Below are 21954 nucleotides of genomic sequence, written 5' to 3'. Positions count from 1 at the left end.
CGGAACACAAGAGGCCTGCACCCTTGTAGAAACAAGGAAGAGTTTATTATTTGCTTACTTATTGCATGTTTATCCAGCTTTTCAGATAATTACTGTTTCCCAAAGCAGCTCACATCAATAAAAAAGGAGACAGGCTTTGCCATCAGGCTTACAAACTAAAAAGACAAGACACACAAGGGAATGGGAGCGGACGGGAAAGGAAGGAGGGGGAAATCGGTTTTTCAAGGCCAGAACTAGTTGGTGAGCTATAAGCAGGCATTTGAAGGTACTTCAGGCCAGCCTGATCTTTCCTTGCTGGTGCTCTTGTTAGAATGCAGCTCTTGTTCCTAAGGCCAGTGGAATGGGCCAGAGTGTTCTTTCCCCAGTTCCAGGGCTACTGTCAGGGAGGAGGAAGTGCGTTCCCTGCAACTGCTCCTTTCCCGCCCAATAGATGAGCCAAGTTGGACATTCTCTTGGCCTGATGCTATTCCTGGGAAGCAGAGGCACAGCCTCCCAGTGGCCCTAGCTCCCACAGCTGATGGCAGAAGGGCCCCCACCAGGCACAAGGGCTGGACATGCCTTCAGACCTCAACCATCCTGGAAACCGTGGCAGCAGAGGCTGACCACTCCCTCCCCCCATGTCTCCAAGGTGATTGTGGGATGGGAAATTGGGCCCTGATGACATGTACTTTTGCGAGAGTCACTTTCACAGTTGAAAATATTTAATAGCATGACTCCAGTCTGAACATCCATAAGCATTTTTTCCTCAGGGAGTCATTTTCCCAACTTTTTTTCTTTTTGCATTTTAATGTCAAACTCTTGGTTCTAAGACGGACTAAGATAAACATGAAGGAGAATCCACTGCAAAGTGTGGGCGAACCCCTCACTCTCTGCTGACAAAGGCAGAGGGAATTTCATTGCCACCTTTTTAGTCTTCCATCTATAGGCAGAAATGGCTCATGTTTTCGGAGTCATGGTTCGAGGCATTAGGTTGCTTAACTAGCTTCGACTGTGTTTTTAAGAGCCGAGTGGTTGATTAACAGTAATGAGTCCCTCAGATTCTAGACGTCTCTGTAGGATATATCCACTGAGCTGGCCTGAGCCAAATTGCTGGCCTGAGCTTGCCTGGCTTGTTGGAGGACCAGGTTGACTTCGACCTCTAGCACAGTTACTCCCAGCCAGGCATCCTCTTCCATCACTGTGACCACCTTTCTTCCTAACACATGTTGCAAGTGTTTCAATAGCAATCTATCCAAAGATCTTAAAGGTGGGCAGAGGTGAGCAAGCTTGGATCATTGATTCAAGTGACCACTGCAGAGGTGAAAATTGCTCTCAGTAGTCTCTATTCAATAGCCAGCAGTTTCACAAAAGGTGAAATCCAATTGTGTCCTTCCATTGACAAAACAGCATCTGCCAGTGGAGCAGTTTCTCCCTCCTACCCCCAGCTGCCTGCCCCCCACCCCCAATCTGCTCTGGAGGGTCAGGGGACCCTCTGGAGAAAATTTGGGGGGGAGAAGACTGGAAAGGTCCAATGCGTGAGTGGAAGTCTGCTCATGCAATGTTGGATGTAACCCAGTCTCTCCACCCTATTTTTATCTGAATGTAATAGCTCAGGGTTTATAACAAAGTTCTGTGGAGGTCTACTTCATGCTGAAATAAAGATGATTTCCAAATCTCCATTTTGCTAAGACAGCACTATACAGCACATGGGCTATGTAGTCAATGCCACTGTTTGGGAATATTAAGGATTACATTTGCATTCCCTACCAAAGAGTTCATTTCACAACTACGCGTGTGTGTGTGTCGGGGGGGTGAAGCTCAAGCTCCAACAAGCTTTCTGACCTGCTGTGGACACAAGAATAATCAACTCTCTAGAACAAATATAACAGGCAGTAACTGGAAATGGTGTGAAAGGGCATTTTAGAATCTGCATGACTGTAACAAAAGTGATAATTAAGGACTTTGTGCCCTCTGACACAAAAAGGAAAGTGCAACATTTGTGGCCTGTTTGGCTATGGGGAAAAAGAAGACTGAACATATGTGAGCAACCTCTGCTAGGATTTAGAGAGTGGGAGGAAATCTTCCAGTGCCCAGATAGCATGAAATGCCTCCATCCTGCTTCCTTGTCCATGCACATCTATTAGCTTAATCACTGGAGTATTCCAATATCTCCTTTTCCTCACAGTGACTCTTTTATATCTATCTTCTACTTGCATTCGTCTTAACACACATTTGGCCTTCACTTGACGCTTGGCCTTCTCCTTAGAAACTGCTATCACAATGAGTTGGAGCCAGAGTACGTTAGTCATGCTTTAGTCCCAGTGAAGTCAATGGGACTTAAGCTAGTAAGGACAAATGTGGCCCAACCCAATATCGCCTTCAAATGAGAAACGAGAATCCTGCATTTGATTGCTTATTGCAGAGAATCCAGTAGGTTACAAGATTGAGCCCTCTACCTGAAACATCCCTGAAACATCACCCACATCTTTCCTTTGTTCCTTTCTTTTCTCCTCTTTGTTACAGCCATTACAAACATTATATGACAGAAAACCTGGATTTGTTACCAAGTGTATACATGAGGAAGTGCAAGCAACCCTGTGCCTGCCTGTGTCCATTTGACAGATGTGTTTGTTGCACTCAGATGACATCTTAAATCTTTGGGGTGGAATCCCATGTCACGCGACTGGACTTTGTCCCTCTCTTTTCCCACCTGCAACTCTCCACAAATCTCATCTAGAGGGTTCCCCAGCCCTCCAGGGTAGATTATGAGTGTGCATGCGGGGAACAGGATTCCCTGGTTCTGCTGATGGGAGCAGTTCCTTCAGTGGAACTAGTTCACTGGGTTTCACCTACAACTAGTATATAAAGCAACCTTCAACACTATTAGCTTTTCAAATAGGGCTTTTCTCTTTGTAGCTGGTGCTGCACAAATAATAAAAAGTATCCAGGAAAATGAAGAAAAACCTTTTAAGATACTGCAAAATGTAAGCACAGCCACAATCAGACATACAAAAGTGGATATGTAAACATCCCTATCACAAATTTGTGATAGTTGTAGCATGTGAGCTTGGTTTTGGTCGTACTGAATTTCTTGGCCATTCTCCAAAGCATTAGGAGGCTGAATAGTCCAAGGTGTGTGTGTGCGTGTGTATATGAGAGAGAGAGAGAGAGAGAGAGAGAGAGAGAGAGAGAGAGAGAGAGAGAAACATGCATATACATTTCACAGTGGTATATAAAACACAATAGAAAATAGATCAGCAATAGAGAGATTGTAACCTGCCTTCAATAGGATAGCAGGGGGAGGGGCTGTATGTACCTCAGAAGAGCGTTTCAGAGCACTGAGGCTGCCACTGAGAAGGCTCTGCTCTTTGTGCAAGCTAAGCTAGCCTCCTTGAAGCAGGACCATCTCAGAAGTTCTTAAGGGCTCATACCAGAGGAGATGTTCCCAGAGGTAATCAGGACTCAGGAGATTTTGCAGCACAGTCATTCCTGCTGCCTTCACATACAGATCAGACTAGTCTGTTTTCTCCCATTCACAGGAGTGAATCAGTAAGGCTACTTAGCTGGGTGTAAAACAGAAATAAACAGAAAATTCTGATCACATGAAGTAGTAACATAAAATGGCTCTTGCAGCTATACTAAACAAGTATTCCTTTGTCATCTGGACAGAAAACCATGTCAGAATACAAAATGTTAATATAATGAAATACAGTTAAAATACAGTTAAAACTAAAAAAATTGCCAACAATTAAGTCCCTGAGTTAGGCACAAAAACTGAAACTAATGTGTACTTCAAGTTCATAAAGTTAATTCAAAGGTTCCCATATTACACAGTCAACAGCAGTCTGGCAATAGGAAGGAGAATCCAGAATTTGCATAGTGTGAAAGATGATGCTAGTCTAAAGGCACAAACTTCTGTACTTGCTCGGCGCCAATCTCTGCCACATAAACTGCTCCAGTTTTCATGCTGACATCCAGAAGATGGGGCTTGACCTTGTCGGCAAGTTGAATTGTGTCCACCACAACACAGTCCCCAATTGATCCTATTGGTGGGGCAGCTAAGATCAACACCCTATTAATATTTATTTGGGCTACGATCATATACCTCTCATCAGGAGTTAATCTACCAGGGGAAGAAAAAAAAAAGAGAGGCTATTTAAAGAAAAGGAACGATAGAATCTGTTTGGATCCAAGGATTGTGCTGTATGGACAGACTGCACTTATGACCATAATGGAGTGTCACCTTCCATCCATTTGCAAATCCCTATGCCATGTGAAAAGCTGCTCTGGAGGGTCTCCTGAGAACCCCCGGTTGTTCCTAACGGTGGGATCTGGAGCCAGTTTTCAGCAAAGGGTGGAAGGAGGGTTCTAACAAGAGGGGAAATTGACATTCCCTGTCTGCCCTGCCCCCCCGGGTGAATAGCGGTGTCTTCTGGTCATACAGCAGGTTCTTTGGACCCAAGCCTTCATGTCAACATTCCTAACTGTCTTTTTGGGGTGGTATTTTTTGTTTGTTTTAAGCCACACAAAATGTTTGAGTTGACCAACCAGATTAACCTTTGTGGCCAAGTCACTAAATGGATACAACCCACCCTAAATCTGAATGTATTCATTAGTGTCCTGATAAATGAAAGACTACGGGGTTGCTTCCTTCGTAACCTTCCAGAGCAATGTGGCACAGGAAGTGGCTCCCATGCTGCTGTAGATGCAACTAAATGGAGTCACAACCATGCTCAAATGTGGTCCTTTTGGCTTCAGACTCAATAGATTGGATCCCAAGTGCCCTTTCTTCCACAGAAGGAGTCCTTCTGTTAGCAGAAGGGCCTTTAATCCAGCAGAGACACTTGCTAACAGAAGGAGAGAGATTATTTTCACCAATTCCCTATCCTGCTTGTAGCCCCGCTGTGCCAGCTCCCATACTGTTGCAGCTGATGACAATGGCAGTGAGAAGGTACAGTCACTGAGGGAGAGGGCCCATGAAGGGTGTCTTGCCCAATTCCCTCACCATAGGGCTGATGGGAGAATCATAGAATAGTAGGGTTGGAAGGGGCCTACAAGGCCATCGAGTCCAACCCCCTGCTCAATGCAGGAATCCAAGTCAGAGCACCCCTGTTCTGGGAGTTGTAGGCCAAAATAACTGGAGTGCCTCCAGTTGCCTACCCCTGCTTTACACAATACCACATGTTAAGAGGGTATGGCGCACATATGGCTCTCTAGCATGTGAAGTGCATAGGGGGCTGTACATCTCTAGCAAACATGCTGGATCAAACACTGGTGTATCCACAGTGCCACCTAAAAAGTAAATGGGCTGTAACCTAGGAGTTGAAGCTTTTCAGTCTGCCACCTTACACAAAAGGGAGTTCAGTCAATGTGGCTCCTGGTTAGTTGAAAAGTCTCCCTTTCCACCCACTACACACATTTGCATGCAAGCATACAGGAAATATACCTGACAGAGGAAGGCCCATCGTCTGTGAAGCAGCTACTCCAGGAGCCCAACCATTCCCCTGTGATTTTGTCAAAAACCTGGATTCTCCAATTGCTCCTATCAGCAACCCATACCTATTGCACACAAAGAAACTGTTCTAAGACCATTAAAAAAACAACCCTCAACAGATCTGCATATACACCAGAATACTTAATATCATATCAAATGGGGAACAAAATGTTCTCTTCCTGAACAGGTCAGTATGACATATTGCACCTCATCACTGAACTCCATTCCAGGCAAGAATCAATTCTTCCTAAGTATTAATCAAGAACATGCATCCTTTTTATTTACCCAGGCATACTGAATTCTGCCACTGAGGATATTAGGAATGTTTTCAGCTGTTTTATCTGCTGGTTTTTTTTATCCTGTTGTGTTTTTATATTGTTGTGAACCACCCTGGAATTTCGATAGTGACAGGTGGCATATAAATATGGATGACATCCATCCATACCTCTTTCCTGCTCAGTCTTGCATTTCCAACTGCCTGTATGACACTTATAGCTTCTTAAACTCAATAGGTTCAAGACTGAATTGTTTAGCCTTCCTCCCAAACCTTCCTCCCTCTGATTACTCTCTGCCTCAGTGGACATCTTCACTATCCATCATGTTGAGCAGGAAAGCAGCCTTGACATTATCTTCAGCTCCTGCTTCTCCTTTGCTCCCCAGCTTCAACCCATCATTAAATCATGCTGCTTCTCCTTATACAAAATTGTTTAAAATCTCCTGAAATCCCTCCACTGGCTTCACATCCCTTCCACTACCAGTCCAAACTCCTTGGCCTTACCCCTAAAGCAGGAATGAGCAGCTTTGCGGAGGGGTCCAGAAGCTACTCCTTCTCAGTCCTCCCATCACCAAAATTTGGCAGCACAGCGATGGCAAAAAAGTAAACAATTTGGCACTGGATTTCAGCAGCAAACTGCTCAGGAAGCTTAAAAGGGATGCTAAATTTGTCCTTTTTAAGCCTCTATAGCATTTGTCAATGATATTCAGCATCAAATCACCCATTTTTGGCTGGTAAGTGTTCCCCAATCCCTGCTCTAAAGATTTCTACAGCCTTGCCCCATTATCTTTCCTTTCCACCATTTTTGCTCCTCCAGCTTTACCACCATGCAGCACTCCCTTTGTCAGGATGTGCATAATATCTGACTGCTGCCTTCACCTCATTCCACCTAGCACAGAGTGCTCAGCGAGCCATTTTCCACATGCAATTTTGTAAAACAAGAGTCGAGGCAACCAGAATCAGTATTTGACATGTAACTGCTCATTTCTTTGTGTGTTTAAAACTGCTGAAAAAGAGAAGGGAATGCAAAGTGGCACGAAAGGGGAGGATGACAGGCCATAAAAGCTTGCAACTCAGTGTCCTCCAGATGTTTTGGACCACATGATTCCTGACTTGGCCATGCTGGCCGAGACTGATGGGAGTTGTAGTCCAAATATCTGGAGGGCACCGTGTTGCTTACCCCTTATCTACAGTTTGGCAGAATGGAAAAGGCAAATCCTCCAATTCAAGGCAGAGCAAACCCCAGTCAGTGCAAACCCAAAACAATCTGGAACTGACTGTAGAAAAAGCTCTGAAGCTCCAATCCTCAACTCTTCTTTGAAAGTTCTAACACTGCTTCTAGACTGGGGGTTCCTAGTGATAACCAATTGTTGCTCTTCTACATGCAGAATCGCAATTTGACTTTCCATACTATGAAAGGACTGTGCTTATTCTATGGGTACATCCTGTATCCTCTGCCCACACGAGTAGGCGTGACGTAGCTTTTATGGGTGGGGAAGGGGACGATCCAATTCACTGGAGTGACTATTTGAAGCTAAGCACACATTCACTATAACTTCCACAGTGGGCACCATTTTATCACCATTTCTTTTTTTAAAAATCTTATATTTTACTTAGCATTAGAATGTTTTTATTTCTATTATTATTATTATTATTATTAAAATAGTAAAATAGCACTTAAATGAAAAAGTGTTATAGTGCTAGAACACTAAATTGTCAATATAAAAAAAAACATTCCAGTCACCGCCTTTAACCACCTTGCTAAAAAGGTGGCAATCAAAAATGGTTTCCCCCACAGCATCCAACACTTTAAAAAAGCATTATAGTGTTATAATGCTATAACACTCTTACATGATGTTTTAATTTTTTTAAGACTTATAGCTGAAACAGCCTTTTAATGCTATTTAAAATACTAATTAAAAAAAGAAATACAGGATAGCAATGACTTCTTGACAGTATCATGCAGATGCCTGTAAAAAGTGAGTGAACAAAGCATGGCAATTCCACAGTAAAGACCTAGTATGGAATCATTCCAGGTAAATGAATAGAACAGCCAATGGCCATGCTGGCTGGGAATTATGAGAGTTGTAGTCCAACACATCTGGAGGGTGCCAGGTTGGGGAAGGCTGGGTATTATGAGATTTTATAAAATGGCATCAAAACGATCACTGCTACTTTACCCGTCCAACGGAATCCACTGTTACACTGTGTGGGATCCTAAACTGCGTAGCAGCAGAACCATTTTCCCCATGAAGCCATAAAGTCTTTAAATCTGTGGGTAGAAAGCAGTTGCTCAAACATTATGCATTGCTATGTGTTTGTAATAAAATGTCAGTATTAAGACTAGATAACTGTTTTGCCTTAATGTTTATAGCAATTACAAAACCAGTGTAAGTTTAACATCAACATTGTTCTTCCTGAGATCTGCAAGACATCTGTCAGTGGAAGATAATTTACTCTTCATGTCAAGCCTGCAGTTCAAAGAAGGTTAATATGATGTATGTCACATTTATTTTATTATAGATCAGCTACTAGATCACAACACAATTTTCCTGGACAAAACTGTGAAGGTGGCCTAACATTAGGAAAAAATAATAATGCATATTTGTGCTACAGTTACTTTTTAAAAAATACCAAGCAATATTCCACCTATGAGTATCCACATGACATAATCCAGCTTTCTGTTGAGTAATCTCCCATACAGGATAGGGGCATAACTACCACACTAGGATTATAGTCAGAATTCTGACCATTATTGGAAGATACATTTTAGTTCTTCAGAATAATCCTCTTCAAGATGTGGAGGTTAAGATTCATGGTTCCATACAGAAGATATTATTTGAATTCTAATTAAGCAATTAGTACCCAAAATATCTAATAGGCCAGGCAATAAATAGCAGCAATAGAATTAGAAACAAGAGTGACAGTTGACTCCTGATCAATGAGAACCTGAACATGAATAATGCAATCCTTTACATGTCTACTCAGAAGTAAGCCCCACTGTAAGTTGCATTTTTCAATATTAGTGGGCTGTCCCCTTCTGTCTTTTCCCTATGAACAGAGTGGTTGAACATATTCTAGATTTTGTAAAAAAACAACAACTATCCACTAAGAATTTGGGGGCTCCCCCACCCACTTTTAAAATATTTTGTACTCTATTAAGACCTGAATGGTGCAATTCTACTGTGGTTTGAAATGCTGCATGTAATGTTTAGGTAAACCTAAATGGAAGAGAGAAAAGACCTGAAGAAATGCTGAAGTGATAGACAAATAAGTGAGATGTACTGGAAGGACTATGGCTGCGGCTGACTGTGTCAAATAGAAGCCACTTGACCAGTGCCAATGGGCTCTTTATCACAGAGAACGCCACAAGTGCATTACAAACCAAAGCCAGTTTGAAAGTGTCACCTGTAGGCCTTTTATGTTCACTTTGCTTACCTGGCGTCAATTTGAGTAGGCGGTTGTTCATCCCTCCATCACCATCCACAATGTAGATGTCTCCCGTTTGTTCAACATAAACGTCTGCTGGCTGGTCAAACTGCAGGGGGTTTGTACCGGAGCCTGCTTTACCTGGAGAACCTATGACTTGAAGCAGTTGGCCTGCAGGACTGTATTGTTTAACTGTGTGTCCATACTTTCCTATATTAAAGAAGAGGCAGAGACTTCTCAATAAGATCACATTTTCTCTGCGAAGTCTGTCATTTAAATAAGAGTGAAATTGTACAGAACTGGGCAGAAACTGGAGGGGGCATTGACAGGATTTACAGCTCTCAAATGCTTTCCATGGCACTCAGTCTCTCACCATGATTTTTTGTTCCTGATCCTACTGCCCCCTCAACCAGCTTCTCTCTTCCTTCTAAAATCACCTAAATGTGTACAAACTACAAGATTTGCACAGGTACAGAATTGTAGGTTTGGGGATGGACAGATGGTGACTGTGAAGAAATGCCATATATAGAACTGTTGTTGTTCTGTAAATACTCTGTGAGGCTATAATGTATCTGTGTAGGCCTGAGGCCTAGTGCTGTGGCGGTGGCGGTGTTGAAGGTCTGTTTTAGTAGCAGCTGCCTGGTGACGTTCTGAAGGGGGAGGGAGAGACAATCACTTTGATTATTTATAGATGAGGCCTAGATCAGATAAATTCAATTTTGATTGGGGATTCTAGTTAGGTGGGAAACAGCAGTTAGGAAATGACATTTTAGGAGTGGACATTGAGGGACTGAGAGAGTCCGTTGGTAGTCAGTCAGAGAGGTCTGCTGGTTGGTGAGCTGTGTTATAGAAGGACGAAGAGAAAGCTGAGGAGAAAGTGAATAGCTAAGGCTTAAATGTTAAGCTATTCCTCCTCTGTGAGTTAACCATACATGGCTGGTGAAGATCAGGTGTAGGGAGCAGTGTTATGCCAGGAGGCTGTCCTAAGATCTTGCTAGAAGAAGGTTACACAAGCAGGCAGTGAAAATCAGATAAATGGTCCAAGCAGTCAGAAATACAACCAGAGAAGCTTTAAGAGACAGAGAAAGACTGTACCCAAGAGCTGGACCAGGTTGTGGGTGTATTTGGCTAGGTGACAGTTTATGGAATTTGGCCTGAGGTAAAAGAAGTCACTAAGAGTAGTAGCAAATCTATCTCTTGAGTCCTTAATTGCTTTTTGAAATCCCAAAGTAAGTATTGATATTCCCTTTATAAAATATCCCTTTAATAAACAACTTAGACCGCAATCCTATGGCCCCTAGACAGCATCTGGAGAGCCACAGAATTGGTTGGTTTCCTAGCTATGAGGTCGGAGCCCTGCCTGTGACCTTGTAGCCAGGAAACTGCACTCCCCTCCCCGTGTGCACTGGCGTGGAAAGAACAGTGCCGGCTACCTCTCTGTGCTCAGTAAATGGAGCGCGGAGACAGGGGAAAGGGGGCGTTCCTGGGGCAGGGAGGGGAGAGTGGCTGCTTACACTGAATCCTATGGCCGCCCCAGCCTCCTTCCCTCCCCCTCCAAAGTGACACTGCTAGATGGGCAAAACTGCCTGTCTAGCAGAAATGCAGCATGGCTGGGGCCGCCTTGCAGTCAATACTTGGCAGCCTCTGAGATTGGAGGCTGCTGACTATCGACATAAGGATTGCACCCTTAATAGTTTATCCTGTCTCTAGTGATGGTGCCCAACTTTCGCCTAAGCCTCTTCTACCAGCTACTAGGAGGTTTTATTCTAAGACAGTTGGTGGCAGCGGAAAAGGGTCATCTTAAGAAACTCTGAGTTATAGTGGCAGAGAGTTCCTTAGGCCCTGAAATAGAAGTATTTGCTAAGAATAAGAAACCTCATACATGGGATTGCCCAGTGAAGGAGCAATTTCCTCATAGGTGGTGGCAATGATGGAGGCAAAATCCCCCATAGTGGCCAACAGAAACTTGGTCAGTTTCCATTCAACAGCACCATGCAAGCTTCATGATCTCGAGAACTGAATTCTGATCAATGAAGCACATTACAACACTTAAGTGAGAATTCATTTCCAAGTAAAAAAGGATCAGGCTGTAGCTTTGTCAGTTGTGATCTGCCAACCAAGATGGAAAAAGCACTCTATTAGGGCACAATCCTATGTTGATGTGTGCTTTGCTCTTTCACTGTTGAAAACCAATACACACTTGCTGTCCAAATTAAAAACTAGTTTTTCCCACTAAGACTTCTAAGCCTAGCATTGCTTTTTAAAAATATGAATGCAGTAGGTGTTTGTCTGTCTAAACATGCATAGGATTGTGCCCTGAGATGCTCAGTTGGATATCACCACAGGAGCCTACACAAGGAATCTACTGCTGCTGGTTGCTATCACTCAGAGGGTATGGATGCTATCTCATTTAGTCCTGGGATGGGAAGGAGAATTGGTTAGGACTCTGTGGGCCAGTTTGCACATAATGAGAAGCCAGGATGGGGGAATTTCCCATGGGGCTTCTCGTGGTGGCCATTTTGAACATTTGAGAGCAGTGCGGGGATGCTGTAGTTTCTCATTACATCCAAACCTGGCAAGGGTGGGCTTTTGGGGTGGTTGAGAAACCACCTGCAACCCTAAAACAGCCCCTGGGTTCTGGGTGGCTTGTTGAACACCCCAGCAACCCACCCTCATCAGGTTCGTGTGTAATAAGAAACCATGCTGGTGGGAATTTGGGTTGTCAACCTGGCTCCCAAGGGCGCTGCAACCCACCATGGCTAATAAGCCATGGTGAACTGTGGTGATCCTGTGAACCAGGTCTATGAATGCCCCTGGTGTGAGAACTTGGTTGGGAGGTGAGTTGCCAAACCAATTTGTTGGGTTTGTGAAGACTCTCATTACTCAGCTGATTCTTGATGGTGCTTCTCTATGTTGAAATCTTAATAGCAATACAGCCTGTTTGGATGATTTTTTAAATCTTGAATTGTTGAAATATTGGTATTACATCTTGAAATAGATTGCTATGTTAGAGATTAATTTTTTATGTTGTGTACCACATTGAACACAATTTCTCTTGTGGAAAGGCACCATCTAAATAAGGGGTGGGCAACTTGTAGCCCTCCAAATCTTTGGCCTACAACTCTCATCATCCCTCACCATTTGCTTGCCAGTTAGGCCTACATACCAGTTCCAACATCTGTGATCCACACTGAACTCATATTGGGTGTGTTCAATGCAAAGATACCATGGGGCATTTCAATGGTAGTAATATTCCATGCTTGGAAGAAACGGCCATCCTCATAATACACTATGACCTTTGGCACATTATCATCACCTCTCTGAAGGGACACAAACATAGTAGAAGAAAACCAGTCAGGAAAATTGCAGAGGGAAATCCTCAGCATTTTTTGTTACAGATCCTTGTAACATGGACAGTACATTCTCATAACTCCTATAAGCTTGACCAAGTAGTGTTATTTCCAATTAACAGACAAGGGGGAAAGGCATACAATGCCTAATTACTCAGAGGCTTCTCTCCATTGTGTTATGCAGATGTGTAATAAGCAAAGAGGCTAGTGAGCCCAAGGAGACATTTGAAAGCCAATTTTGGCTGGAAAGCAGGATAAAAATAAATAGTATCTGAGTTATCAACCTATCAATATAATAAATATCAGTCCTAGTTTTTGTTATGCTTAAGAACAGAACTGCCTTGCTGGAATCATGTTGATGGAGATAAACAGATGCCTCTCGAAAACCCACAAGAAAGCTAGCTTATGATTCTGGCTTGTCTGGGAGCAATAAACCAAGATCCCAGATCCAGACGATGGAAAGTATCCATTTTTGATTAATTTTACCCAACTGTGTGAAGCAATGAGTATTATGCTCATTAACAGTAAACCAGGATAAGAATCCTGGATTATCATTCTGTGCAATTATCTAACATCGTCTATGTAACTGGAACAATGGCAACGTCTGTCTGGGTAGCTCTTGCCATTCCACAAAATTTTTCATTCTTGTCAAGAATTCTCATGCTACATTCTCCTTTTAAAAAGTAGGATACTCATCAGTATAGGACCTGCACTCACACTGGAAGGAAGCTATGCAATGTCTGCTTCCCACAAAAAAGTTCTCTACAACACAGGATCACATATCTCCTTCCTTACACAGGCTGCATTTAGAAGTGTGAACCTCCACCTGGTATCCTCTGCAAGACTTACTAGATTAGTTGATGTAAAAATGGAAACTGCTAACAACCATAGTTACAGATGTGATCCTTCTACTAGTCAGGACAGAAGAATTATGCCTTTTCTTACCTGTCCCACATAAATTAATCCATGGATGTCATCAACAGCCACACAAAATGTTTGGCCAGTTATTTGCTCTGGAAATTTAGGCCAATTTACATCAAGCTTATAGAGTGGCTTCTCTATCCTCCAGAGAGCATAGAAAGTCAATCGGTTCATCACCTTAAAAATAAATTGTGAAAGTAATATTGATAAATGGGCCACTGCCAGAGAGAAGCATGTATTATTTACGTGTTACATTTTTGTCGCACCCTTCCTCTAAGGCAGCTTTCCTCAACCTGGTGCCCTCCAGATGTGTTGGTCTACAACTCCCACCATCCCCAGCCAGCATGGCCAATGACACCACCACTGAGAAGGCCCTGTCTCTGGCCCCTACCCACCTCACCTATAAAGTGAAGTGGGGTGAGTGATGGGGGGAGAGACTGCCTCTGAAGAGGAACTCAATATCAGGGCAGGTTTATGATGGTCCTTGAGGTGCACTGGTCCTTGGCCTGATATGGCTCTAAAGCCCAAAATGAGTATTTTGGCCATAAAATGGGCCAGTAGCCAATGCAGTTGTTTTATCACTCACAAAATGTACTCTGTAGGCGCAGTCCCTGTAAGTCATCTACCTGTAGATTTTTGCACCAACTGAAGCTTCTCAACAGTTTTCAAAGGCACTACAATGTGTTACTGCAATCTAAATAGTTTGAAGAGCAAGAAGCAAAATGCAGAAATAAATGGACAGCTCTTACAATGGGGGGATGTAAGAAGTGCGGTAAAACAATGATCTGTATTGGGACCAGTGCTTTTTAACATATTCATAAATTATCTAGAGTCAGATGAGCAGTGTGGTGGCCAAGTCTGCTGATGACAGCAAATTATTCAGGGTGGTGAAAACAAAAGGGATTGCAAAGGGCTCCAAATATATCTCTAAAAAATGGATGAATGCACAAGTAAACAATAAATGCAGTTCAATTCAAGTAAATGTAAAACAATGCACACTGGGGCAAAAACTCCTCTCCACATATAACCTGATGGGGGCTGAAATGACAGTGACTAGCCAAGAAAACAATCTTGGGATCACAGTGGCAGCTCAGTGTAAGCATCAAACTAGCGTACAGCAGCTGTGAAAAAATGCAAATTCTATCCTAGGGGTCATTAGGAAAGGGACCAAAAATAAAACTGCCAGTATCATAATGCCTTTATACAAATCTACAGTGCAACTATACTTGGCATACTGCATACATCTCCAGTCACTGTGTCTCAAAAAAGATAGTGTAGAGCTAGAAAAAATGCAGAAAAGTGCAATCAAAATTATCAAGGAGAAGGAGCAACTCCCCAAATGTTTGGGGCCTTTTAGTTTAGTAAGGTGGGGCCACAGTAAAAGAAATGGATAAAATTATGCATGGTGTGGAGGAAGTGGATAGAGAGAAGTTGTTCTCCTTCATAATACTAGAACCCCGTGTCACCCAATGAAGCTGAATGGTGAGAGATTTGGGTCAAACAAGAAGGAAGTACTTTTTTACACAGCACGTTGCGAAACTATGAAATTTGCTACCATAAGATGTAGTGATGGCTGCCAGCTTAGATGGCTTTAAAGGGGGATTAGACAAACACACGGAGATGAGTCTATCACCAGCTTCTAGAAATGAAGGCTATGTGCTACCTCCTGCATCCGAGGCTACAAGCCTCTGAATACCGGTTGCTGGGCAGCAACAGCAGGAGAGGGCTATTGCTGCCCTCATGTCCTCCTTGTTGGCTTCCCATCTGCATCTGATTGCCCACTGTAGGAAACAAGACACCTTTGGTCTGACCCAGCAGGGCTGTTTTTATAAGCATGGGTAACTGCGGCTAGGCTATCACTGTCCAGGAGGGGTCACGGATGGCACACTAGCAAAAGGTGGTAAGTGGTGTTTCTGGCTAGATAAACCATTTGGGTCTCCAAAGACTGGGCTGGATCTAACAGCACTTCCACACTGCAAGTCTGATCCTTAACAGGGTGCACCACTCCACTCAGAATAGGTTAATCTCACCTCCCTGGTCAGACAAACCACACACCTGCACTACCTCCACCCTGTCTGGACTGAGCTTCAGTTCACTGGCCATCCAATCCATTACTGGATTTCAGACACCGGCTCAGCATTTCTACAGCTTCACCTGAATTTGATGACAAGAAGGAGTCGAACTGGGTGTCACCAATGCACTGATGACATTGCACCTCAAACCCCTAGTTGATTTCACTCAGGGGTTTTACACTGAGGGGACAAACAGAATGCTGTGGCATAACCTAACTGCCAGGGGGCAGAGCAACAGAACCACCGAAGCACAATGCCCCCAATCCCCACCTCAGATAGCTGGTCCAGAAAGGCACCATGATCGATGGTCTCAACAGCCTGGAAGAGGACCTTTGGAGTGCTGTTCAGGCCTCTCAAGGGAGAAGGCGTTTCAGGAGTGGGGAAATGATAAGTCTGTTTCCCGCCTCCCAGCTGAGCAGAGCAGAGCAGAGCAAGCTGCTCCAGCTGGTCCAGGGACTACAGAAGCAGGCAAGCTCCCAGAGAGCGAGCGAACAGGGGGAGCAAACAGGAGTTGGCCAGGGGAGTTGCAGTGGTTGAAGAGACAAAGGAGACAAAGGAGACAGAGGCTAAGAGGTAAGTGGGTTGCAGGAAGCCCAGGGCGCTGCCCTTTATCCTTCTGACTGGCTGTGAGCTCACCAGGAGCTTCTGAGAGCTCCAACTGAATTGGAGGGGTGTGGCCTGAGTACTCCCAGCAGCTGACTGGGCGGGAAGCTTCAGTCTGTTTCCCGCCTCCCAGCTGAGCAGAGCAGAGCAGAGCAAGCTGCTCCAGCTGGTCCAGGGACTACAGAAGCAGGCAAGCTCCCAGAGAGCGAGCGAACAGGGGGAGCAAACAGGAGTTGGCCAGGGGAGTTCAGCAGGGGAGGTCAAGGGGGAGGCCCCTAACATTTTTTTTTATTTTTTTTTACTAACTTTTTTTCATTTATTTGTCTTGTAACACACACTTCCACACCAGTGGGACTCTGCTTTTAACCTCTACTGAGTAGAGGAGCAGGCACAGGCTAGTCTAGAACAATCACAAAGCTAGACACAAAAAGGGAAAAGAGGCTATGGAAGGACAAGACTCTCCAGTGGTGGTGACCTGCAAGGTGTGTGCAATGTTTGTTTTCTTGCCTGAGAACAACATGGCCTACACCTGCAACAAGTGCAAGTTGATCACGCTGCTGGAGGAAAAAGTAAGTGGACTGGAGCGGCGACTGTCAACCCTCCGGGGAATAAGAGAACACGAAGAGTTCTTGGACAGAATGGGGGAACTACAGCAGCAAAGGGCAGACCAGAAGCTTGAAGAGCAACAGCAAGATGAGGCAGTGGGAAATGCTGAGGTGAAGAAAAATGGAGTAGAGGATACTCCTTGGAAAACGGTGACAGTTAGGAGAAGAAGAACAACTAGACGCCACTCTGCACCAGTGGAAGCGGTGGAGCTGTGGAACCGATTCCAGGTACTTGCAGATGAGACTGGAGGACAGCCTGCAGAGGAAGAATCACAGGGGAACCTGCATGAGAGTGAGCAAGAGGCTAAAGGTCAGTCAAACAGAGGCGATGAAACCCAGGCCTACAAGAAGAAGAAGAGAAGAGTGGTAGTAGTGGGAGACTCCTTGCTGCGTGGGATCGAGACCCAAGTATGTCGCGAAGACCCGTGGACTCGCCAGGTATGTTGTCTCCCGGGAGGACAGATTAGAGACGTGACTGAAAGGTTGCCTGCACTCATAAAGCCCACTGACAGGTATCCCTTTCTTCTCATCCATGTGGGAACAAATGATACCGCCAAGCGGAGCTACGAAGAGATCACGTCAGACTTTGAAGCTTTGGGAAGGAAACTCAAGAACTTTGGGGCCCAGATAGTTTTCTCATCCATCCTTCCAGTAGTTAGAAGAGGGATAGAAAGGGAACGAAAAATACTCCGGGTGAATGACTGGCTACGAAGGTGGTGCCGACGAGAGAGATTTGGATTCTGGGACCACGGGCTATACTTCCTGGAAGATGGGCTGTTGGCTAGGGATGGGTTGCACCTCACAAAGGCTGGGAAGAATGTGTTTGGCCACAGCATGAAGAACTTCATCAGGAGGGCTTTAAACTGAATCCTACGGGGAAGGGAGATGTAATGTTGGGGGTAACAATGGACGTAGGCGCATGCACTGCAATGGAGAGAACAGCTCTGATAGCGCCCAATAATAGTCTTCAGACACAGGTAGGAAGAAAGCCAGACTATGAAGCACATGGTCTTCGATGTCTATATACTAATGCCCAGAGTATGGGAAACAAACAGAACGAACTTGAACTCTTAATACAGGAGGGAAATTATGACCTGATAGGTATAACTGAGACTTGGTGGGATGACTCTCATGACTGGAATACAGCAGTTGAAGGATATAACTTGTTCAAAAAGAACAGGAGGAACAGAAAGGGAGGCGGGGTTGCACTGTATGTGAAAAATACATATCTCTGCACAGAAATACAGGAGGAGGAGCTTGGTAGCCCCATCAAGAGCATCTGGGTTGAAATAAATGGAGCAAAGAATAAAAGGAACCTGGTGGTCGGAGTCTACTACCGGCCACCCAATCAAGGAGAAGACAAGGATGAAACTTTTGAAAAGCAAATAGCCAATGTTTTAAGGAAGCATGATGTAGTAGTAATGGGGGACTTCAATTTCCCCGATATTTGTTGGGAGACAAATTCTGCAAAACATGGCCCCTCCAGGAAATTCCTGACTTGTGTGGCGGATAACTTCCTCCTACAGAAAGTAGAGGAAGGAACTAGAGGATCGGCTATCCTTGACTTGATCCTAACCAACAGAGATGACTTAGTGGATAAAGTAGCAGTTACAGGAACTCTGGGGGAAAGCGACCATGTTGTACTTGAGTTCTTGGTTCTAAGGGAAGCAAAAGCCGAGTGTACTCAAACGCGTACCCTGGATTTTAGGAAAGCTGATTTTAATAAACTCAGAACAATGATCAGTAAGGTCCCATGGCAAGCAATGCTAGCGAGAAAAGGAGTCCAAGATGGGTGGGAACTTTTAAAAAAGGAAATTCTCAAGGCACAATCACAAACAATTCCAACAAGAAGAAAAGGTGGAAGACAACAGAAGAAGCCAATGTGGCTTCACAAAAAGCTTAGGGATGACCTGAAAACAAAAAAGGACACATATAGGAAGTGGAAAGAAGGCCAAGTAACAAAGGAAGAGTACAGGCAGGTAGCACAGAATTGCAGGGATGGCGTCAGGAAGGCTAAAGCGGAGAACGAGGTGAGGTTAGCGAGGGATGCTAAAAACAACAAAAAGGCTTTCTTCAGCTACGTGCATAGTAAAAGGCAGAGGAAAGAAATGGTTGTTCAGCTATTAAATAAGGATAGCAAAATGATAACAGAGGACAAAGAAAAGGCAGAGGTGCTCAATTCCTACTTTGGCTCAGTCTTCTCCCAAAAGAGGGTCTATGACCCCCCTGGCAAAGGCGAAGTACAGGCTGAAGGGGCAGGATTGCAGCTTGAGATCGACAGGCATATGGTCAAGGAACACCTCATTTCTTTGAATGAGTTCAAATCTCCAGGGCCAGATGAACTGCATCCTAGAGTCATAAAGGAACTGGCAGAAGAACTCTCAGAACCGCTGTCTATTCTCTTTGAGAAATCATGGAGGACCGGGGAAGTGCCAGATGACTGGAGGAGGGCTAACGTTGTCCCTATCTTCAAAAAGGGTAAAAAGGAGGAACCTGGGAACTACAGACCAGTCAGTCTGACATCAATTCCTGGGAAAATTCTGGAGCAGATCATAAAGCAATCCATCTGGAAGCACCTTGACAACAATGCCGTGATTACTCGAAGCCAACATGGATTTGTCAAAAACAAGTCCTGCCAGACAAATCTGATCTCATTTTTTGATCAAGTCACCTCCCTTGTAGACCGTGGGAATGCTGTAGACATCATATACCTCGACTTCAGCAAAGCTTTCGACAAAGTGCCCCATGATCTCCTGATGAGCAAACTAGCTCGAAGTGGGCTAGATGAAACAACGATCATGTGGATCCACAGTTGGCTACAGAATCGGACTCAAAGAGTGCTTATCAATGGGACCTTCTCAAGCTGGGGAGAGGTAACGAGTGGGGTACCGCAGGGCTCAGTCCTGGGCCCGGTGCTCTTCAACATTTTTATTAATGACTTGGAGGAGGAGGTGCAGGGAATGCTGATCAAATTTGCAGATGACACAAAATTGGGAGGGATAGCTAATACTTTGGAAGACAGAAACAAAATTCAAAGTGATCTGGATAGACTGGAGTGCTGGGCAGAAAACAACAGAATGGCATTTAATAGGGACAAATGCCAAGTTCTGCACCTAGGAAAAAGAAACCAAATGCACAGTTACAAGATGGGGGATACGTGGCTCAACCACACTACGAGCGAGAAGGATCTTGGAATTGTCGTCGATCACAAGCTGAATATGAGCCAACAATGTGATGTGGCTGCAAAAAAGGCAAATGCTATTTTGGGCTGCATTCATAGAAGCATCGCTTCCAAATCCCGGGAAGTACTAGTTCCCCTCTACTCAGCACTGGTTAGGCCTCATCTGGAGTACTGTGTCCAGTTCTGGGCACCACACTTTAAGAAGGATGCAGACAAGCTGGAGAGGGTTCAAAGGAGGGCAACAAAGATGATCAGGGGACTGGAAACAAAGCCCTATGAAGAGAGACTGAAAGAACTGGGCATGTTTAGCCTTGAGAAGAGAAGACTGAGGGGAGATATGATAGCGCTCTTCAAGTACTTGAAAGGTTGTCACAGAGAAGAAGGCCAGGATCTCTTCTTGATCATCCCAGAGTGCAGGACACGGAAGAATGGGCTCAAGTTACAGGAAGCCAGATTCCGACTGAACATCAGGAAAAACTTCCTGAGTGTCAGAGCAATACGGCAATGGAACCAATTACCTGGGGAGGTGGTGGGCTCTCCCACACTGGAGGCCTTCAAGACGAGGCTGGACAGCCATCTGTCAGGGATGCTCTGACTTGGATTCCTGCATTGAGCAGGGGGTTGGACTCGATGGCCTTGTAGGCCCCTTCCAACCCTACTATTCTATGATTCTATGATTCTATAACAGACATCTTATTTCTCTCCCACCCACCGTGCCTTCCCCAGTGTGCTGTATAGCATTAGAGGACTGCCAGCCCCAAGCCCAAGGGAAGCAGCAACAGCAGCAGCCACCTAGGCAATCTACCACCATCACCTTCCCCACCCACAGCTTCTGCTTCACCAAGCTGGGCCCCTCCTCTCCTCACAGAGGCCATTCCAACCAACTGACCCATGAGCAAGAGAGGAAGAGAAAGTGAAGTGCCACCATCACCATCTCTCGAAATAGGCTTTAAAAACAAATTGTAATTATATAAATCCTCCCTCCTTCCCTCTCTGTTATTCTTTGTGTGTCATGACTTAAAGTTAGATTGTAAGCCTGAGGGCAGGAACCGGGATGCTACTTGACTTTGTAAGCTGCCCTGGGAACATTTTTGGCTAAAAGGTGAGGTATAAATACTGTAAATAAAATAAATAAGTATTTTATAGCTATATAGTGGCGGCGGGGCACACAGTTTTGGAAACTGGGAAAGGGGAAAAATGTCCCTTTTCCTTTTCTCTCCTTCTGAAGCATCCCTCTATAGTACCGGGGGGGGGGGGGGGCTTTTAACCTTATACAACACATCTCTTCCTTAACCTTGATTTCCACCACACCCCTTCCAAGATACGTATTACATCATAGACATGGAAGGTCCCTTGGAGATCATCTAGTCCAACCCCTCCCTTGGAGATCATCTAGTCCAACCCCTCCCTTGGAGATCATCTAGTCCAACCCCTCCCTTGGAGATCATCTAGTCCAACCCCATGCTCCATGCAAGATCTGCCAGGGGCTGGATTCTCATCTCTTTCCCTGCCTTCTATTTTCCCTTCTTTTCCTTACCTTTCCTTTCCTTTCTTTAACTGACATTCCACAATTCCACCTCTCAACGACAGACTCACTCATTCAAACTGCCTGACCATAGTCTGGTGACCAGAGGCCAGTCAGTGTCTCTCAGCCTAACCTACCTCACAGGGCTGCTGTGAGTATAACGGGATGCGTACCGCCCTGAGCTCCTTGGAAGAAGGACGGACCAAAAAGGTAACACAAAAGCATTGTTTAAAAGACGTACATGAAGCACTTTGAACATCTGAAAGCACTGCATGAAAAGGCAAACACACACCGAGTGTTACTACGGCTGCCAACCCACCTGCAACTCAGTCCCTACCCTATACAGAGCTACCAACAGACAGAGCGAGCCAGCCCCTCCAAGGCCCGCGAGCCACCGAAGCCGGGGACACCGCCCAGCCCCCATCGCCGCACCGCAGGGCCCCGCTCTCGGGACGGGCACGGCCCACCCCTCACCTAGGCGACGTGCGCATGCCCAGCCGGCGGGGCGAAAGGTTGGAGCA

At 44.9% G+C, this 21954-nt stretch overlaps 1 protein-coding gene across 1 annotated transcript; it reads right to left on the bottom strand.

The window, feature by feature from the left end:
- Nucleotides 1–28: 28 nt before the first annotated feature.
- Nucleotides 29–21924, bottom strand: NHLRC3 (NHL repeat containing 3). The gene is made up of 7 exons (XM_084826045.1): nucleotides 21753–21924; nucleotides 13472–13624; nucleotides 12343–12496; nucleotides 9186–9386; nucleotides 7928–8019; nucleotides 5426–5538; nucleotides 29–4102 (listed from the first exon to the last, which is right to left on the bottom strand). Exons 1-7 carry the CDS (start codon nucleotides 21855–21857, stop codon nucleotides 3874–3876), a joined length of 1047 nt encoding a protein of 348 aa, XP_084682171.1. The 5' UTR covers nucleotides 21858–21924; the 3' UTR covers nucleotides 29–3873.
- Between the last annotated feature and the right edge of the window lie 30 nt (nucleotides 21925–21954).

This window comes from Heloderma suspectum, chromosome 1, assembly GCF_057233095.1.
Source record: "Heloderma suspectum isolate Gila_16-S chromosome 1, 16-S_ref, whole genome shotgun sequence".
Classification (NCBI taxonomy): Eukaryota; Metazoa; Chordata; class Lepidosauria; order Squamata; family Helodermatidae; genus Heloderma; species Heloderma suspectum.
The sequence above is the reverse complement of the archived record's forward strand: the minus strand, read 5'-3'. Positions and strand labels throughout refer to the sequence as shown.

Coding starts and splice junctions, on each gene's coding strand:
- NHLRC3 (XM_084826045.1), bottom strand. CDS start 21,857: ATGGGGGCTGGGCGGTGTCCCCGGCTTCGGTGGCTCGCGGGCCTTGGA. Junction 13,625..21,752: donor GGGTAGGGACTGAGTTGCAG/GTGGGTTGGCAG, acceptor TTTATTTTTAAG/GTGATGAACCGATTGACTTT. Junction 8,020..9,185: donor CCTACTCAAATTGACGCCAG/GTAAGCAAAGTG, acceptor TTCTACCCACAG/ATTTAAAGACTTTATGGCTT.